An 18,197-nucleotide genomic window follows, 5' to 3' on the forward strand; every position below is an offset into this window, starting at 1 on the left:
TTACTGTTCTTTCCTACAGGCTCTATGCCACATCAAGTTATGCTCACCTTTTTTCTCTTTTCCTCTTCCATCTCCTTCCCACAGCTCTCAGTGAAGGGCTACAATGACAAGCAGCACATCCTGCTGAAGAAGATCATTGAGAAGATGGCCGCATTTGAGATTGATGAGAAACGCTTTGACATCATCAAGGAAGCGGTAAGCTGAGCCCCGCCGCCCAGTTTAAAACTACTCGGGCTATGGAATCATAACGGATCGAAGCTTATGTTGGTTTTTGACTGTTTGATTCTGCTATTGTGTTTGACCCCATGGCGCACACAAACTACCCTTGTATTGTGTTTAACCCCTGATATGATTGGGCTGAACGTTGACCCCTATTGCCCTTTGACCGCTCCTCCAGTATATGAGATCACTGAACAACTTCAGGGCGGAGCAACCCCATCAGCATGCCATGTACTACCTGCGTCTGCTGATGACAGAGGTGGCCTGGACCAAAGACGAGCTCAAGGAGGCTCTAGACGGTGAGCCGTTCTCCACACACCCACCCACCCACACACACACGGGCACGTGTACGTACGCACATACTCTTCTCTCCCCTGCTCTCATTTGAATGCTGAGCCAGTTTGAGCTCCTCCATGAGCTGCAGTCATTTCTCTGCAGTGAAAATCTCACCGTAGGAAGAGGAGCAGATGTATTGTCTGTACGTTCAGTACATTATGCGTTCGCAATGTCCTGTGTAACACTTGAGGCCGAGTTCACCTTGGGGAAAAGACTGCATTTCTGTCTTTTCATTATTACCTCAAACTTGTCCCTATTTCACTTGCCTAGTGCTAGGGCTGTGACGATATCAGTATCGCTATATAATTTCCATGTAAATAAATACACGAAGCAGACCAAACTCTTTGCTTCTTTAAAAAAAAACTGCCCTAGGTAAAATATTGTGTGTGTGTGTGATGGATGGCTTGGAAAATGTGACTCTTGGTGACAAAATAACTGGTCACTTTAATAATGGAACACTGGTCACTTTAATAATGTTTACATACTGTTTTACCCATTTCATATGTATATACTGTATAGTAGCCACGTCCATCCTACTCAACTATTGCTGTACATGTACTATTCTATCCATGTATTCTTCAGATATACTATATATTCAATCCACATACTGTCCATGTCTACATCACATATAATACCAGTCAAAAGTTTGGAAAGACCTACTCTTCAAGGGTTTTTCTTTATTTTGACTATTTTCTACATTGTAGAATAATAGTGAAGACATCGCAACTATGAAATAACATATGGAATTATGTAGTAACCAAAAGATTGTTAAACAAATCAAAATATATTTTATATTCTTGAAAGTAGCCACCCTTGATGACAGCTTTGCACACTCCTGGTATTCTCTCAACCAGCTTCATGAGGAATTATTTTCCGACAGTCTTGAAGGAGTTCCCACATATGCTGAGCACTTGTTGGCTGTTTTTCCTAAACTCTGCGGTCCAACTCATCCCAAACCATCCCAATTGGGTTGAGGTTGGGTGACTGTGGAGGCCAGGTCATCTGATGCAGCACTCATCACTCCTTCTTGGTCAAATAGCCCTTACACAGCCTAGAGGTGTGATGGGTGATTGTCCTGTTGAAAAACAAATGACAGTTCCACTAAGCGCAAACCAGATTATTTCTCTTTTGCCAAGATCATCAAGATTTGAGGAAGCGCCCAATTGGCATTCTGACTGCAGGAATGCCCACCAGAGCTGTTGCCAGAGAATTGAATGTTCATTTTTCTACCATAGAATTTGGCAGTACGTCCAACCGGCCTCACAACCGCAGACCACATGTAACCACACCAGACCAGGAACTCCATATCTGGCTTCCAGCCACCCGGACAGCTGATGAAACTGAGGATTATTTCTGTCTGTAATAAAGCCCTTTTGTGGGGGAAAACTCTCAGCCGTTCTGATTGGCTGGGCCTGGCTCCCCAGTGAGTGGGCCTATGCCCACCCATGGCTGTACCCCTGCCCAGTCATGTGAAATCCATAGATTAGGGCCTAAAGCATTTATTTCAATTGACAGATTTCCTTATATGAACAATAACGCTGTAAATTATTGCATGTTGCGTTTATACACTGCTCAAAAAAATAAAGGGAGCGCTTAAACAACCCAATGTAACTCCAAGTCAATCACACTTCTGTGAAATCAAACTGTCCACTTAGGAAGCAACACTGACTGACAATACATTTCACATGCTGTTGTGCAAATGGAATAGAAAACAGGTGGAAATTATAGGCAATTAGCAAGACACCCCCAATAAAGGAGTGGTTCTGCAGGTTGTGACCACAGACCACTTCTCAGTTCCTATGCTTCCTGACTGATGTTTTGGTTACTTTTGAATGCTGGCAGTGCTTTCACTCTAGTGGTAGCATGAGACAGAGTCTGCAACCCAAACAAGTGGCTCAGGTAGTGCAGCTCATCCAGGATGGCACATCAATGCGAGCTGTGGCAAGAAGGTATGCTGTGTCTGTCAGCGTAGTGTCCAGAGCATGGAGGCGCTACCAGGAGACAGGCCAGTACATCAGGAGACGTGGAGGAGGCCGTAGGAGGGCAACAACCCAGCAGCAGGACCGCTACCTCCGCCTTTGTGCAAGGAGGAGCAGGAGGAGTACTGCCAGAGCCCTGCAAAATGACCTCCAGCAGGCCACAAATGTGCATGTGTCTGCTCAAACGGTCAGAAACAGACTCCATGAGGGTGACGTCCACAGGTGGGGGCTGTGCTTCCAGCCCAACACCGTGCAGGACGTTTGGCATTTGCCAGAGAACACCAAGATTGGCAAATTCGCCACTGGCGCCCTGTGTTCTTCACAGATGAAAGCAGGTTCACACTGAGCACATGTGACAGACGTGGTGACAGTCTGGAGACACCGTGGAGAACGCTCTGCTGCCTGCAACATCCTCCAGCATGACCGGTCTGGCGGTGGGTCAGTCATGGTGTGGGGTGGCAATTCTTTGGGGGTCGCACAGCCCTCCATGTGCTCGCCAGAGGTAGCCCGACTGCCATTAGGTACCGAGATGAGATCCTCAGACCCCTTGTGAGACCATATGCTGGTGTGCTTGGCTCTGGGTTCCTCTTAATGCAAGACAATGCTAGACCTCATGTGGCTGAAGTGTGTCAGCAGTTCCTGCAAGAGGAAGGCATTGATGCTATGGACTGGCCCGCCCGTTCCCCAGACCTGAATAGAATTGAGCACATCTGGGACATCATGTCTCGCTCCATCCACCAACGCCACGTTGCACCACAGACTGTCCAGGAGTTGGCGGATGCTTTAGTCCAGGTCTGGGAGGAGATCCCTCAGGAGACCTTCCGCCACCTCATCAGGAGCTGTAGGGAGGTCATTTATAGTGTGGAGGCCACACACACTACTGAGCCTCATTTTGACTTGTTTTAAGGACATTACATCAAAGTTGGATCAGCCTGTAGTGTGGTTTTCCACTTTAAGTTTGAGTGTGACTCCAAATCCAGACCTTCATGGGTTGATAAATTTGATTTCCATTGATAATTTTTGTGTGATTTTGTTGTCAGCACATTCAACTATGTAAATAAAAAAGTATTTAATACGAATATTTCATTCATTCAGATCTAGGATGTGTTATTTTAGTGTTCCCTTTATTTTTTTGAGCAGTGTATTTTTGGTCACTGTATATGTATTTATATTCTGGACTTGGCTATTATTTCTATTTCGCAATTTTTTAAATTTATTTTTACTTTTTAAATTTGTGTGTATTAGGTATTACTGCACTTTTGGAGCTAGGAACACAAGCATTTTGCTACACTCACAATATCTGCTAAACATGTGTATGCGACAAATAAAATCTGATGTTTGTTTCTAACATTAGGGCTGTTTTCCTAAAGAAGTTAAATCCGCGTAGTGTTTTGTTTCCCAACCACGATACTAACAAGTATCGCGATACTGTTATCTTCCCAGCTCTACCTAGTGCCTATGTGTTTAGTTAGTGCCCTTGTTGCCCTTCTCTGGGTCTCCAGTCTTTCACAGATCCCTGTACCTGGTTTTTACAGACCAGCTACTGCTGTGTGTGCCCCCTTCCCTACTATTCTCCCATCCTTCCCCAGTCACTCATCCCTGGCTGCTCATCCACCACCTCTCACCACTATCTGAATGAATCTGGGTCAGACACTGAATTCAGATTGACCAACTTACGCGAAGAGGAAGTGTGTTGTGTTTGTCTGCATGTCTCCATGTTTGGGTGAGTGTGTTTGTGTACGTACATTTCTGCCTGCGCTGGCGACAGGAATGATATGCGGTGGCTGCAACAGCCTGCATGACTGATGCTATTGATTCTGTCCCGATTTGTATAGATTTAGAATGATAGCTCTGTGATTGATTCCTCCAGTCTGAATCTGTCTTCCAGATGTCACTCTCCCCCGCCTCAAGGCCTTCATACCTCAACTATTGTCACGGCTACACATTGAGACCCTTCTCCATGGCAACATCACCAAGGAGGTGAGTTTGAAGTTACCTTCCAGTGGACTGACTTCATTTGTAAATGGCAGACACACACACACACACACACACACAGCAAGACGTTTGATGTATGGAATGTGGATATGTTCTATAACTGCTTATACGGTTAGCCGCTCCTCTCCCATATAGGTTTTAAGTGGAATGCTTTTCTGTCCACTAGCAGTGTCACAGAAGGTGAACACACTGTCGAACCCTGATAAGATCCTCCGATCAAATGACACTTTATAAAAGATCCCAGCCATTGACGAACAGTCTCCCTTATGTCTGGTAATGACACCCAGTAGAGGGATGTCACAGTCTAGTGGAGAGAGAATTGGATGCACCAGCGGGGGCAATGGTCCATTTCATCACCATAGAGACTCACCGTGCACTGCAGAACTCCTATTACCTTAGATGGAGCTTTTACTGTGTGGACAGAATTATTATAGCAGTGTTCCGATTCAGTCGAACGAACCTATATATATGTATCTGCTATGGAAAGGAGGTATCTTGACACATTTAAAAGGTGGATTACAACACTGATTTGTCATTTGCACCTCTCACTTTGTTCTCTCGATCTCGCTTTCTCCAGTCTGCTCTAGACATGATGCAGATGGTCGAGGACACGCTTATGAATCAAGCCCACACCAAGCCCCTCCTACCAAGCCAGTTGATTCGCTACAGGGAGGTGCAGGTGCCAGATGGTAGGTCAAGTGCACTGCCTATCATTCCCTTCACCTCCATGTAACTTTGTCATGCCTGTCCCCATTGTGACCATGCTGAAGGTTTCTTACCCAAAGGTTTCTGAAGGTTTCTGGCCTGTGCTTGTGTAACACCTCAGTGTTAATGCCCCTCCAATGTCCAAGGGAGAAAGTCTCACCTACAAAGGGGAAACAGACATCACTAGGCAATACAATACACACACTTTTCCTTAACCACTTACACAAACTCACACAGCACAACAACACACACAGTGCCTGTGCACTCTTTTCTTAATGACATTAAGTAACTTGAGCACAGAGGAGAGGAAAATCATGGCTGTCTGGGCCTCCTGGAAATATCCTGGATCCAGTCAGCCAGCCAGCCTCAAACTGAACAAACACAAACTGAACTAACCTTTGAACGGAGCAGGATTTGGAGATGGCGGTGTCGGAGGGTAGGGCTGCCGTCTTATCGGCTCTTAACCAACGATACTATTTTATTTGTTTTTTCATGTTGTTCGTAACTTGTTTTGTACATAATGTTGCTGCTACTGTCTCTTATGACTGAAAAGAGCTTCTGGACATCAGAACTGAGATTACTCACCTCAAACTGTTCACTCAGGACTGCTCGGCCAGGCACGACTCCAACACCATCATTATGTTGGCCGATGACACAACAGTGGTAGGTCTGATCACCGACAACGATGAGACGGCCTATAGGGAGGAGACCTTCTCGGAGACCTGACCATGTGGTTCAAGGACAACAACCTCTCCCTCAATGTGATCAAGACAAAGGAGATGCATGTGGACTACAGGAAAGGAGGACCAAGCACACCCCCATTCTCATCGACGGGGCTGTATTGGAGCACGTTGAGAGCTTCCAAGTTCCTTGGCTTCCACATCACCAACAACTAACATGGTCCAAGCACACCAAGACAGTCGTGAGGCGGGCAAGACAAAACCTATTCCCCCTCAGGAGACTGAAAATATTTGGAGTGGGTCCTCAGATCCTCAAAAGGTTCTACAGCTGCACCGTCGACAGCATCCTGACGGGTTGCATCACTGCCTGGTATGGCAACTGCTCGGCCTCCGACCGCAAGACACTACAGAGGGTAGTGCATATGGCCCAGTACATCACCGGGGCCAAGCTTCCTGCCATCCAGGACATCTATACCAGGTGGTGTCAGAGGAAGGCCCTAAAAAGACTCCAGCCACCCTAGTCATAGACGGTTCTCTCTACTACTGCACGGCAAGCGGTACCGGAGCGCCAAGTCTAGGTCCAAGAGGCTTCTAAACGGCTTCTACCCCCAAGCCATAAGACTCCTGAACAGCTAGTCAAATGGCTACCCAAACTTTTGCATTGCCCCCCCGTCCCTTTTGCAATTCACTGTAAGGTCTAATACACCTGTTGTATTCGGCGCATGTGACAAATCGATTTGATTTATAGCTTCCCAACAAAAAAGCTTAACATACGCTTTTACAGACACATACTTAAACTGCTTACTTCCATTCATCTTCAGTCGCACACTTTTTGCATTCTGAGGAGAACTGTTGACACATCATTCATCATTGAAAAGGATATGCATAAGTAACCTGCTGCATTTTTCCTCATTCAAACTCTACTTGATCATTTAGGACTCAAATATAGGTGAGTCGATATCCAAATGAACTCAGCACATCCCGGGGGGTTTTTGCGCATCCCCCCCAAAAAATGAAAGTTCCAATGAAAAGCTTTTAACACGCCTATCCACAGCCACTCAGCAAAAAGTGTGATGTTGGCTTAGTCTCTCCTGTCTGGAGACTGGAGAGTGTCACCACTGTCCTTTAGCTGAACTCTATATATAACGTTCCTGTATTATGCTTTTTAAATCTATCCAAACACATTCTTTAGTAATTGTATATTTACAGTTAAGCCGGGGGTGCATCAACTGGCTAGGTTGTTGAAGTCTCAATGTTTGCTGAGTTGCGCCTGCAGCATTATACAGTATTTGGATAAGCTGTATTGCATGGTTAGTAAATGTGTGTGTGTTTAAGATTGTGATGCTACAGTATGTGTATAAACCCTGGGTCATATACACTGTGGCCAGTTTATTAGGTACACCAATCTGTACCGGGTCTGGATTCTTCGGGGCACGGCCACATTGCTCAATTGGCCTAACGTGTGCCAGGAAAAGATTCCCTACACCATTACACCACCAGCCTGTACAGTTGACACCAGGCAGGATGGGCCATGGACTCATGCTGTTTATGCCAAATCTTGACTGCCATCAGCATAACTCGAGGAACTGGGATTTGTTGGCCTAGGCGACACTCAATTAATTGTGTTGGTGATTGCATACCTGCTGGACCCACTTCCTCTTGTTTTTACCCTGTGTGGTCGTCTGATGCAATAGCCCATCCGTGACAAGGACGGATTAGTTATGCATTCCGAGATGCCGTTCTGCACACCACTGTTGTACTGCGTCTTAATTTGCCTGTTTGTGGTCGCTGACTGAATGTTTTTGTTTGACGCACCATTCTTGGTAAACCCTAGACTGTCATGTGTGAAAAGCCCAGGAGGGAGGCCAGTCGTTTCTGAGATACTGGACCCGGCGCACCTGGCACCGTCAACCATACCACGTTCAAAGTCTCTTAGATCACATGTTTTTCCCATTCTAACATTCAATCATACAGTAACTGGATGCCTGTCTGCATGCTTTATATGGCAAGCCATGGACGTGACTTACTCTCTGCAGGAGAACTATTTTCGTGAACGGGGTGGTGTACCTAATAAACTGTCCACTGAGTATTTGTTAGGCACAAAATGTACTGAAACAGGGATGTACTACCTGGACTTGTCCAATAAGAAACTCTTGTTTTTTTCCCCCCCTTGCAAAACATTTTGAAACCTTTTCCATTATGTGCCCTAATGACTATGACCCTGCTGTCTGTGCCTTCCAGGTGGCTGGTATGTGTACCAGCAGAGGAACGAGGTGCACAACAACTGTGGCATAGAGATCTACTACCAGACAGACATGCAGACAACCCACGACAACATGCTGCTGGAGCTCTTCTGCCAGATCATCTCTGAGCCTTGCTTCAACACACTGCGCACCAAGGAACAGTTGGGTAAGACTCCACTCAAGTGGAGACTGGTATCTTGTAAAGTACTCAAATACAGTTGATCTCAAAACCCTGCAGTGAAAATGGGACAGTAGACTGTGTGCAGTTAAACATAAACACTTTCCAGAATTTACAGTGAATTGTTTGACTTTCACTCTCCTCAGGGTACATAGTGTTTAGCGGTCCGCGGCGCGCTAACGGGGTCCAGGGCCTGCGCTTCATCATCCAGTCGGAGAAGGCCCCCCACTACCTGGAGAGCCGGGTGGAGGCATTCCTAAAAGCCATGGAGATGTCTGTGGAGGAAATGAACGACGAGGCCTTCCAGAAACACATCCAGGCCCTGGCCATCCGCCGCCTGGACAAGCCCAAGAAGCTGGCCGCTGAGTGCGCCAAGTACTGGGGGGAGATCATCTCTCAGCAGTATAACTTCGACAGGGGTGAGCATGTGCAGACACAATGAGCAACACGCACATACACACCCCTTCCTTTACCTGGTCTGGAGGCCTAAGAGCTTTTTCCAAGTGATATCTGTGGGGAGTTTGCGTAGTTAGTGTTGACTAAAGTGTATTGACTAGTGTATTCCTCCTGATCCTCATATTATAACTGCTAGGAGGCCTTTTTATATGGCTAGGTGTTTTGAATGAAATATGCATTTATTTATATTGACATTTTTATATTGACATTCTGGAGGATCCCCAAGGGAAAGGAAGGTTGTTTTCGCCGCAGAAATTGGCAACGATTAGGCCCCAGAATAAACTCCTGGATCACACCTCGCCCAAGCAGCATCTCCTGAGTGCTATTATGGATTGTAATGGGATGATTTGCTGGTAATCTGCCGTAAACCTCGATCTAGAACTCTTAGTAGGGAGAAGTGATGAAAACCATGTTCTCATTGTTAGAGGGAAGGAGGATGGGAGAAGACAGGGCAGCAACTGTCACCACTAATGTCATGATAGAAAGTGGAGCCTTGCCAATAGTGGGACATTGTACAGTAGGGGTGGCTGGTGACCCTGTAGGGCCTTGGTCACCAACAGGTCGATCACTGTCAACTGGTCAATCTTCAAGGCATTTCTAGTCACAACATTTCTGTAGAAAAGCCAACGATAAATGCTTGCGCTCCTTTTATTAAAAATAACAAAATTGTGTTGCGCAGTTGGCGGTAGGTGCACTTGATTCAGAAGCCCTGTGCACCAGTAGGTTTTTTCGAACCTTTTTATTTGTCTGAAAAGACAAACTCTGCCTACCCGGTGAATCGGAAGATCTGTGGATAAATCGAGTGCTTCTACTGCTCAAATCACTGTGCCCTATAGCGTCCAGCAAGGTTTGATACTAGCCTACATGTGGAAGACGGTGTCCCCTCTCTCTGGTCAGTCTCACTGGAAGAAAGGAAGGAGAGAGCAGGGACCATGAGAGGCTGACCCTCTGCTGCTATTTCCCTCCCTCGCTGAGACTAATGCCGTGTTGAAAACAACTGATAACTTTAGACATCTGACTTAAGTGCGTTCAAGACAACTGGGAACTCTGCGGGGGAAAAATGAGATCCAACTGGGGAATTTTTTTTGAACGGTCATCCAACTCACGTCATTCCAAGTCTGAAACTCATCTTTCGAGAGCTCCGACTTGAAGATCACTGACATCATGATTTTACCTCGTTTGTTTCCGAGTTGTCTTGAAAGCACCATGACCATCAGATGCAGGAAACATCAGTCCAGCAAAATAAAAAAGCAAATTATTAGCAAATTATTTCAATTTATGCTCTGCTGCGCCTCACAAGTGCTACACCAACTGATCTAGTTTGTCATCAAAGCTTGAGCTTTTAAATATAAACGCAACAATTTCAAAGATTTTACTGAGTTAGTTTATATCAGGAAATCAGACAACTGAAATAAATTCATTAGGCCCTAATCATTTGTTTCCTCTTGACTGGGAATACAGATATGCATCTGTTGGTCACAGATAATGTAAAAAAATGTAAGTGTGTGGATGAGAATCAGTCAGTATCTGGTGTGACCATTTGCATCATGCAGTGTGACATCTCTTTCGCGTAGAGTTTGTTCATTATAAAATGGTTTGAGAAGAACAATATTGCCAGGCATATAGCCAATATGCATTAGGCCTACTGCACAAACCTCATTCCTGCAGAACTGTTTAACTTGGTTAAATTTAAGTAGTTGAAAACAAATGAGCGGTAGATCTGGCTTTTTGACTACGAAAGTGAAATTACTACGGACCTCTATCACAATACTTAGGTGACGATACGATATGTATTGCAATTCAATACTGTGATTTTAGTGCGATTTCGACATTCCAAACATATTGCTCTATATGTCTGCTGCAGAGTGACGAGAGAGCCATGAGAAAATAAAAGTCCTGAAAACAAATTAGCTGCCCACTTATGAAGATGGAGAACAAGCTATGAAGGAAAAATACTGGAATTTTGGTGCAGGTACAGCCAACTAGCGCAAAAAATATTGCGGGATATCTCAAATCATTAACCTTTAGTCCAAAGTGTTTCCTGTTGTTTTCTAGATAACATTGAAGTGGCCTATCTGAAGACGTTGACGAAAGAAAACATCATGCAGTTCTACCGGGTGAGTATAGTAGCTGCTCATCCATCTTCTGCATTCCGATGTGTTGTTCAATCTGTCCTCCCTGAAAGATGGCACCTTGTTTCATTTAGAACCCTCCACCACTCTTATCCACGTCCTGGTTCTATTCATAGCTGTGGAGGTTACACTGACACGGTATGCTGTGCTCACAGAATATCCACAACAGTGGAGGCTCCTTAGAGGAGGAAGGGGAGGACCATCCTCAGTGAATTTCATACAAAAAAAAATCATTTGAAAAGTTATCCTTTTTAGATCAAACTATATTCACTCCACAAAATAATTGATTAAGACACACTGTTTTGCAATGAAGGTCTACAGTAGCCTCAACAGCACTCTGTAGGACAGCATCATGCCATGGTGTAGCCAGAGGACAGCTAGCTTCCGTCGTCCTCTGGGTACATTGACTTCATTACAAAACCTAAGAGGCGCATGGTTCTCACCCCCTTCTATTGACTTACACAGTAATTACGACAACTTCTGGAGGATGTCCTCCGACCTATCAGAGCTCTTGCAGCATGAACTGACATGTTATCCACCCAATCGAAGAATCAGATAATGAATCTAGTACTGAAAGCATAAGTTACAGCTAGCTAGCACGGCAATGCGTTAGTTGACTCAGAGAGACAATAGTAGAAATGTTTTTAACTAATTTCTTCCAAAATGAACGAGAAGCAAGAGCTATATTTCTCTTTCACTTGACTAGCAAATGCAGTTAGCCTACTAAAACACCCTGCTCAAACAAAGGGATACTATGTTAGCTAGCTGGCTATGACTATCCAACACAACACTGGAACTCTTCCAAGTCAAGGTAAGCTTTTGGTTTTACTTATTTGTTGCCACTGGGGCCCGCCGGTGTAAGTTCTAAACTTCTTACTTGACTGTACATTGTATCGGGGCGGCAGGTAGCCTAGTGGTTAGAGCGTTGGGCCAGTAACTGAAAGATTGCTGGATCGAATCGCCGAGCTGACAATGTAAAAATCTGTCGTTCTGACCCTGAGCAAGGCAGTTAACCCACTGTTCCCCGGGCGCCGAAGATGTGGGTGTCAATTAAGGCAGCCCTCCGCACATCTCTGATTCAGAGGGGTTGGGTTAAATGCGGAAGACACATTTCAGTTGAAGGCATTTAGTTGTACAACTGACTAGGTATTCCCCTTTTCCCTAACGTTGCTGCATGATCGTAACGGGTTTACTAATGCGTTAGTTCTATTCGCTATGTTGACTATGACATTACTTTAGCTAATATGGTGACAACAATGTAATTTCTTTATTGAACTAGGCAAGTCAGTTAACTTTTTATGGCTGCAGGGGCAGTATTGAGTAGCTTGGATGAAAAGGTGCCCATAGTAAACGGCCAGCTCCTCAGTCTCAGTTGCTAATATATGCATATTATTATTAGTATTGGATAGAAAACACTCTAAAGTTTCAAACTGTCAAAATATTGTCTGTGAGTATAACAGAACTGATATTGCAGGAGAAACCCTGAGGAAAATCAAAACAGGAAGTGACTTCTATTTTGAAAACTCAATGTTCCATAGCCTCCCTTTGCTGGATATGAACCAGATTCCTTTTCCTATCGCTTCCTCAAGGTGTCAACAGTCTTCAGTTTCAGGCTTTTATTTTGAAAAATGAGCCAGAACGATAACATCGCGTCAATTGGTCACATGAGTTTTGCTCACGCAACAGAGTTTGGATAGGTATTGCTTTTCTCTCTCCTACTGTGAAAGACATTTGCGGTTGATATATTATTGATTGTATATTTTAAAAACAACCTGAGGATTGATTATAAAAAACTTTTGACATGTTTCTGTGGACAATATGGAAACTATTTGGAATTTTCGTCTGCTTTGTCTTGACCGCTCTTTCCTGTGGAATTTCTTAACCTGGCAAACAAACTGAGGTATTTTGGATATAAAAATTATATTTTTGGAACAAAAGGAACATTTGTTGTGTAACTGGGAGTCTCGTGAGTGAAAACATTCGAAGATCATCAAAGGTAAACGATTAATTTGATTGCTTTTCTGATTTTTGTGACCAAGCTACCTGATGCTAAGTGTACTTAATGTTTTGTCGTGCGATCGATAAATTTACACAAACGCCTGGATTGCGTTCGCTGTAAAGCATCATTTCAAAATCTGACACGACAGGTGGATTAACAAAAGGCTAAGCTGTGTTTTCCTATATTGCACTTGTGATTTCATGAATATAAATATTTATAGTAATATTTATTGAATGTAGCGCTATGCTATTCAGCGGTTGTTGATGACACTTGTCCCGTTAGTGGGATTGCAGCCATAACAAGTAAAGGACAAATTCTTATTTACACTTACGGCCTACCCCAACCAAACCCGGACGACACTGTGCCAATTATACGCCGCCCCACGGGACTCCCAATCACGGCCAGATGTGATACAGCCTGGAATCGAACCAGGGTCCTTAGTGATGCATTTTGCACTGCGATGCAATGCCGTAGACTGCTGCGCTCCTCGGAGAGCCCAAAGCTGTGGGTAGCGGTTATAATATGGTTTGGCTTAGAAAGTTGTTTTTTTCATCTGGTCACATACAGCTGTTGCATTAAAGTCCACAAGCAAAAGGAACAGGTGAGAGGAGAGCGCATAGATATGAGAAGGAATGCAGCCTTGGCTGCTATGAAAGTGAACTGTGTTTACGTGTGATCAGGGGTGTATTCATTCATTCCGATTCTGTGGGGAAAAGTTTCTTAAATGGAAGCAAATGGAATGAAACAGGGATAAACATGCATGAATTTGTCCAATAGAAACTCTCGTTTGCATCTGTTGAACTAATGATTACACCCTAGATCAGCTAGATGCAGGCAAGAGTGTGCAAGATGGTATTGAATGTGTCACTATCTGTTACCTCTTTTTGTTTTTTCTCTTGACCTCTTGAAATGTTGTAGCAACCTGATGGGTATAGGGAAATTGAGTATCATGTAGTAGCCTAAACCTATCACTTTTACATTCAACTGGGTGAATGAAATATGAATGACAGTCATCCAATATGCTGTAATAGAAATAAGGCCATGCTCATGAAAAAATATTGTCCTCCCTAATCTTAAACTGCACTGACTGCCACTGATCCACAACCATAACAAGGGGGTGCGTCACTGTCAGGGTGGTGTTTCAAGAGGATAAGGGGACCAAGGATAGCGAAGCAATGAAAGACTTCATATATTTCTACCTCAGCAGAAGCAACACAGGCCCCATGCAGAATATTTTCATTGTGTAATAAATTTCACCATATCCCCCCCCTCCACAGATTTATGACTGTTGAATCCACTTTGTTCCGATGTAGGAGCCTGGAAACTTTCTTAACCCCATTATAATACATTTTTCGCAGACAGTGACTTCAATTCAATTCTGTCTCTTCTCTCAGTGTCTCTATCTAACTCTTGTCTCTCTCTCTGTAGGATCTGTTGGCTGTGGATGCACCCAAGAGGCACAAGGTGTCTGTGCATGTCCTGTCTAGGGAGATGGACTCCTGTGAGTACTGTACAAGTGATGGAGAGTTTTTTTTGGGGGGATAGAAGTTCAGTTTGTCAGTGTGAATGTGTTGCTTTGACTGTTTTTAACAGTTGTTTAAATGTCTCTGTCGTTTTGTTTAGGCCCAGTCGTGGGCGAGTTCCCTGCCCAGAATGACGTCAACCTGGTCCCTGCCCCCTCCTTGCCACAGGTAATGTAGTCATCCTTTTATAATACAGGAGGAGTGTGTGTCTGTGATAGAGAATTGGAAGAATTATGTAACTTTTTGGCTGTAATACACTGACCTGTCCATCTGTGTACAGCCTACTTTGGTCCAGGACATGACTGAGTTCAAGAGGAGCCTTCCCCTCTTTCCCCTGGCCAAGCCCCACATCAACTTCATGGCTGCCAAACTGTGAGGACCGGGCAGCCCTGCCCCCAGAGCAGCATGGGAGCACTGTGGTGGGGGGGTGCCCTGCTCTGTCCCCCCCCCCTGTCCCCCTGAGGCAACAGGAGTCAGGAACACACTCATCTGACTAAGCCTGCATGTGTGTATGTTTGTATCTGTGTGTGGTAGGCTGGAGGCTACTAGAGGCACTTGGAAATGTGTTTGATTCCCACAACTTGGCTGTGGATCTCATCATAGCTCCGTGTAAGAGTAGAGGTCACACAATTTTAGTCTCATGGAAAACCCCACCAACACACATTCCCAATAATGTATAGAATGTTGAAGCAGGGCTCCTATTATAGAGGAATAGTAATAACTACAAGGCCGGGAACCCTGTAAACCAGTACAAGTACCCCTTGACACTTTATAATGGAAGTGTTTTTAGTTGATTTAGCCACAAGGACATGCTGCTGTGGTGAGAGTAAACTGTTGGTTAATGATGATTATGTGAAGCTTTTGAGGTGTAAGGAGGATAGCTCTGTAAAGGGTGTACATAATATCATTTTAGACACGCCGGACACGTACTTTCTTATGTACTCGTGCGACGCATCAAGGCACAGTGACAACTCCCTGAATTGATATCACAAAGACTGTGTTTAAATAAGATGAATGTGAAACACACTATTTTGGACACCATTTCAGTTGATCAGCCTTATGGAAACAATTCTGTTTTAATCCATGATGTACAGGTTTTGAGATCTGACTCTATTTATTTTTTAAACTGGTAAAATGTCAGGGCCCATTTGGTGCAGAGGTGTCCCATGAAACTTTTATTTTGAACTAGTGCTCTATAGGGTTGTATTATCCAAGCATCATCTCAGGGTCCCTCTAATCGTTTGCTTTTATTTGAGATTGAAGAAAAATAAACATATTTAAATGTCTGTCATTTATGTTAATGACTTGTTTGGAGTTATACATTTTTCTTTTTATAGCTTTTATGCTTGTTAATATTTTAATCTGAATTGTGTTCGACTAGTGATTTATTGCATAGGTGTTTCCCCCCCCCATCTTTCTCCATTTGAGACAAAGGTTGTACCTTTTTAAAAGGGGGTGGGGGATGGTCTACTACCAATCTGGACCAATAGATGCACAACTGTGGCTGGAGCAGTCAGCTGGATACACATATCACAGCAGTGTCTGGACTTTGACAGTCAGCCAACTGCACTTTGCCTCTGTTGGTCAGACTTGGAACAGGATTGGGGTCATTGCAATCTTAAAGATGCTATCCTTCGGAAAAACAAAGGACTGCTATAGAATGTCTGGTGGGGTAAACAGATTTAGTCTTTTCTCAGGACACCCTTTAAAATAATCATATTTTGTCTGAAGGGTTTCAATAGAGGCCTATGTATGGAGGGTGAAGGTGTAGTCGGGCCTGTGTTTCTCAATATGCACTTCTCACTAAGCAATAAACTGGGGAACCTGAGAGTAGTGTGGCTTTAAACACACTAATGGCCTCTACTGTTACGTAGAAGTGGGGGACACTGCATTCTTGAGTCCTTGCTCTCATCCAGCCTAATGGACACACTGAAAGGTGGAACTGGCATGTGATGCATGGATAGTACTCATGTCAGTGCCATGTCTGTCTCTATACCATGGCCTAGTCTCTCAGGTGTTAACAAGCCTTGCCAAGTCAAACCACTGCTGGCGTCAACCACTCTTTGATACAGCAAATGTCTCCCATATGTTCTCAGGCCTACATATCAACTAAGGTTAACGTAATGTGTTTTACCACAAGGTAGAAACTGACATTTCTTATGGATTTATGTTCAAACTTTTTTCTAAAGGAAGTACAGCTGTATACTGACATATACTGAACATTCCCTTGAATTCCACTGGTTTGTTCAGTGCTTACCTTACAATGGTAGGGACCAATAACTGACCTGCAGGCTGTGTTCCTTTGGTAGGAATAACAGTCTCTTGCAACCAGTAGTCATTGCTTGCTAATGTATTTAGGGGGAAACCAAGCAGTTTTCCCTCAGTTTCCATAAGTAATCCGTATACACTCGAAAATGGGAATAACTGTGCAGGTTAATTTTGCTATACTGGGTTGCATTCATTAGGCACCAAACAGAGGGACTACCTGAACTTGTCTGACAAATGCTTGTTTTGATTTTGTTGCAAAATGTTTTGCTACGCTGTGCCCTACTGAATACCAGCCTGATCAAATGGAAGGCGGTTCAGTGAGACGGTCAGTGGACACTGCTGTAAATTGGCTGGTTGAGTTATTGCAGACATGTTCAGGGCTCAGTAATGCAGGAGTGCTTAAGTCTTAAATTTTCTCCTGTGTTTATCTAATAAATCACTGTATACTGGAACAAATAGTTGTCTGTTATTGAAATATGTCAACGCTGGATTTGTATCCCAGATATAGCTGCCTCCGAAGAGCATACTATACATCAACCGAAAGTGTAATCTTTCAGCAATATGCTATGAAATGTGGTTCATTCAAGCTGTTTTACAGCCATAGTAGCCCCTTGTTCATGTCTAAGGAATTTGGATTGAATCTGTCCTACAGTGTGCATCTGGACCTTAGAATAGACTCAACACATCCACTTCAAGGTTAGAAAAAATACATTTATAATCTACCATGAAACTATAAATTCAACTTAAGTCACAATACATTTTCTTTACAGTGATTGTAAAAGCTGAGCTGACCAGAGATTATATCTATCTACCATGCTAAATTAATATTCTAGTGGTTGGTTTATAGCATGCCTTTTCACACCATTAGATTTAAGGAGTGGGGCAGTTCCACTCACATTTTTTGTTTATTGGACAAGATAGATTCTGTATACTTCCGCCCCGTCCTTGGACCCCGTTGCTATCTAACCTCCAAACAAGCTTCAATGCCATACACTCCTTCCGTGGCCTCCAACTGCTCTTAAACGCGAGTAAAACCAAATGCATGCTTTTCAACCGTTCGCTGCCTGCACCCGCATGCCCGACTAGAATCACCACCCTGGATGGTTCCGACCTAGAATATGTGGACATCTATAAGTACCTCGGTGTCTGGCTACTGTAAACTCTCCTTCCAGACTCATATCAAACATCTCCAATCTAAAATCAAATCTAGAATCGGCTTTCTATTCCGCAACAAAGCCTCCTTCACTCACGCCGCCAAACTTACCGATCCTCGACTTCGGCGATGTCATCTACAAAATAGCTTCTAATACTCTACTCAGCAAACTGGATGCAGTTTATCACAGTGCCATCTGTTTTGTTACTAAAGCACCTTATACCACCCACCACTGCGACCTGTATGCTCTAGTCGGCTGGCCCTCGCTACATATTCGTTGCCAGACCCACTGACTCCAGGTCATCTACAAGTCCATGCTAGGTAAAGCTCC

The 18,197-nt window shown here is 44.1% G+C and overlaps 1 protein-coding gene across 2 annotated transcripts in view; it reads left to right on the plus strand.

Annotated features, from left to right (window-relative positions):
* The window catches only part of LOC112252831 (insulin-degrading enzyme), a 47,747-nt gene extending 32,016 nt beyond the window's left edge, over positions 1-15,731 (plus strand). Inside the window, exons 16-25 of one of the 2 annotated variants that reach the window (XM_024424477.2) lie at positions 85-195; positions 398-518; positions 4,423-4,514; positions 5,107-5,218; positions 8,156-8,323; positions 8,482-8,754; positions 10,847-10,908; positions 14,351-14,423; positions 14,546-14,613; positions 14,726-15,731. In XM_024424477.2, the coding sequence (XP_024280245.1) occupies positions 85-195; positions 398-518; positions 4,423-4,514; positions 5,107-5,218; positions 8,156-8,323; positions 8,482-8,754; positions 10,847-10,908; positions 14,351-14,423; positions 14,546-14,613; positions 14,726-14,821 (1,176 nt within the window). In that variant the 3' untranslated portion in view covers positions 14,822-15,731. Of the gene's footprint in view, positions 1-84; positions 196-397; positions 519-4,422; positions 4,515-5,106; positions 5,219-8,155; positions 8,324-8,481; positions 8,755-10,655; positions 10,827-10,846; positions 10,909-14,350; positions 14,424-14,545; positions 14,614-14,725 lie in introns of those variants that run through there. The other variant, XM_024424478.2, reaches the window with a different exon arrangement.
* The last annotated feature ends 2,466 nt before the right edge of the window (positions 15,732-18,197 follow it).

The sequence above is a fragment of the Oncorhynchus tshawytscha genome, linkage group LG06, assembly GCF_018296145.1.
Source record: "Oncorhynchus tshawytscha isolate Ot180627B linkage group LG06, Otsh_v2.0, whole genome shotgun sequence".
In the NCBI taxonomy this organism is placed as follows: Eukaryota; Metazoa; Chordata; class Actinopteri; order Salmoniformes; family Salmonidae; genus Oncorhynchus; species Oncorhynchus tshawytscha.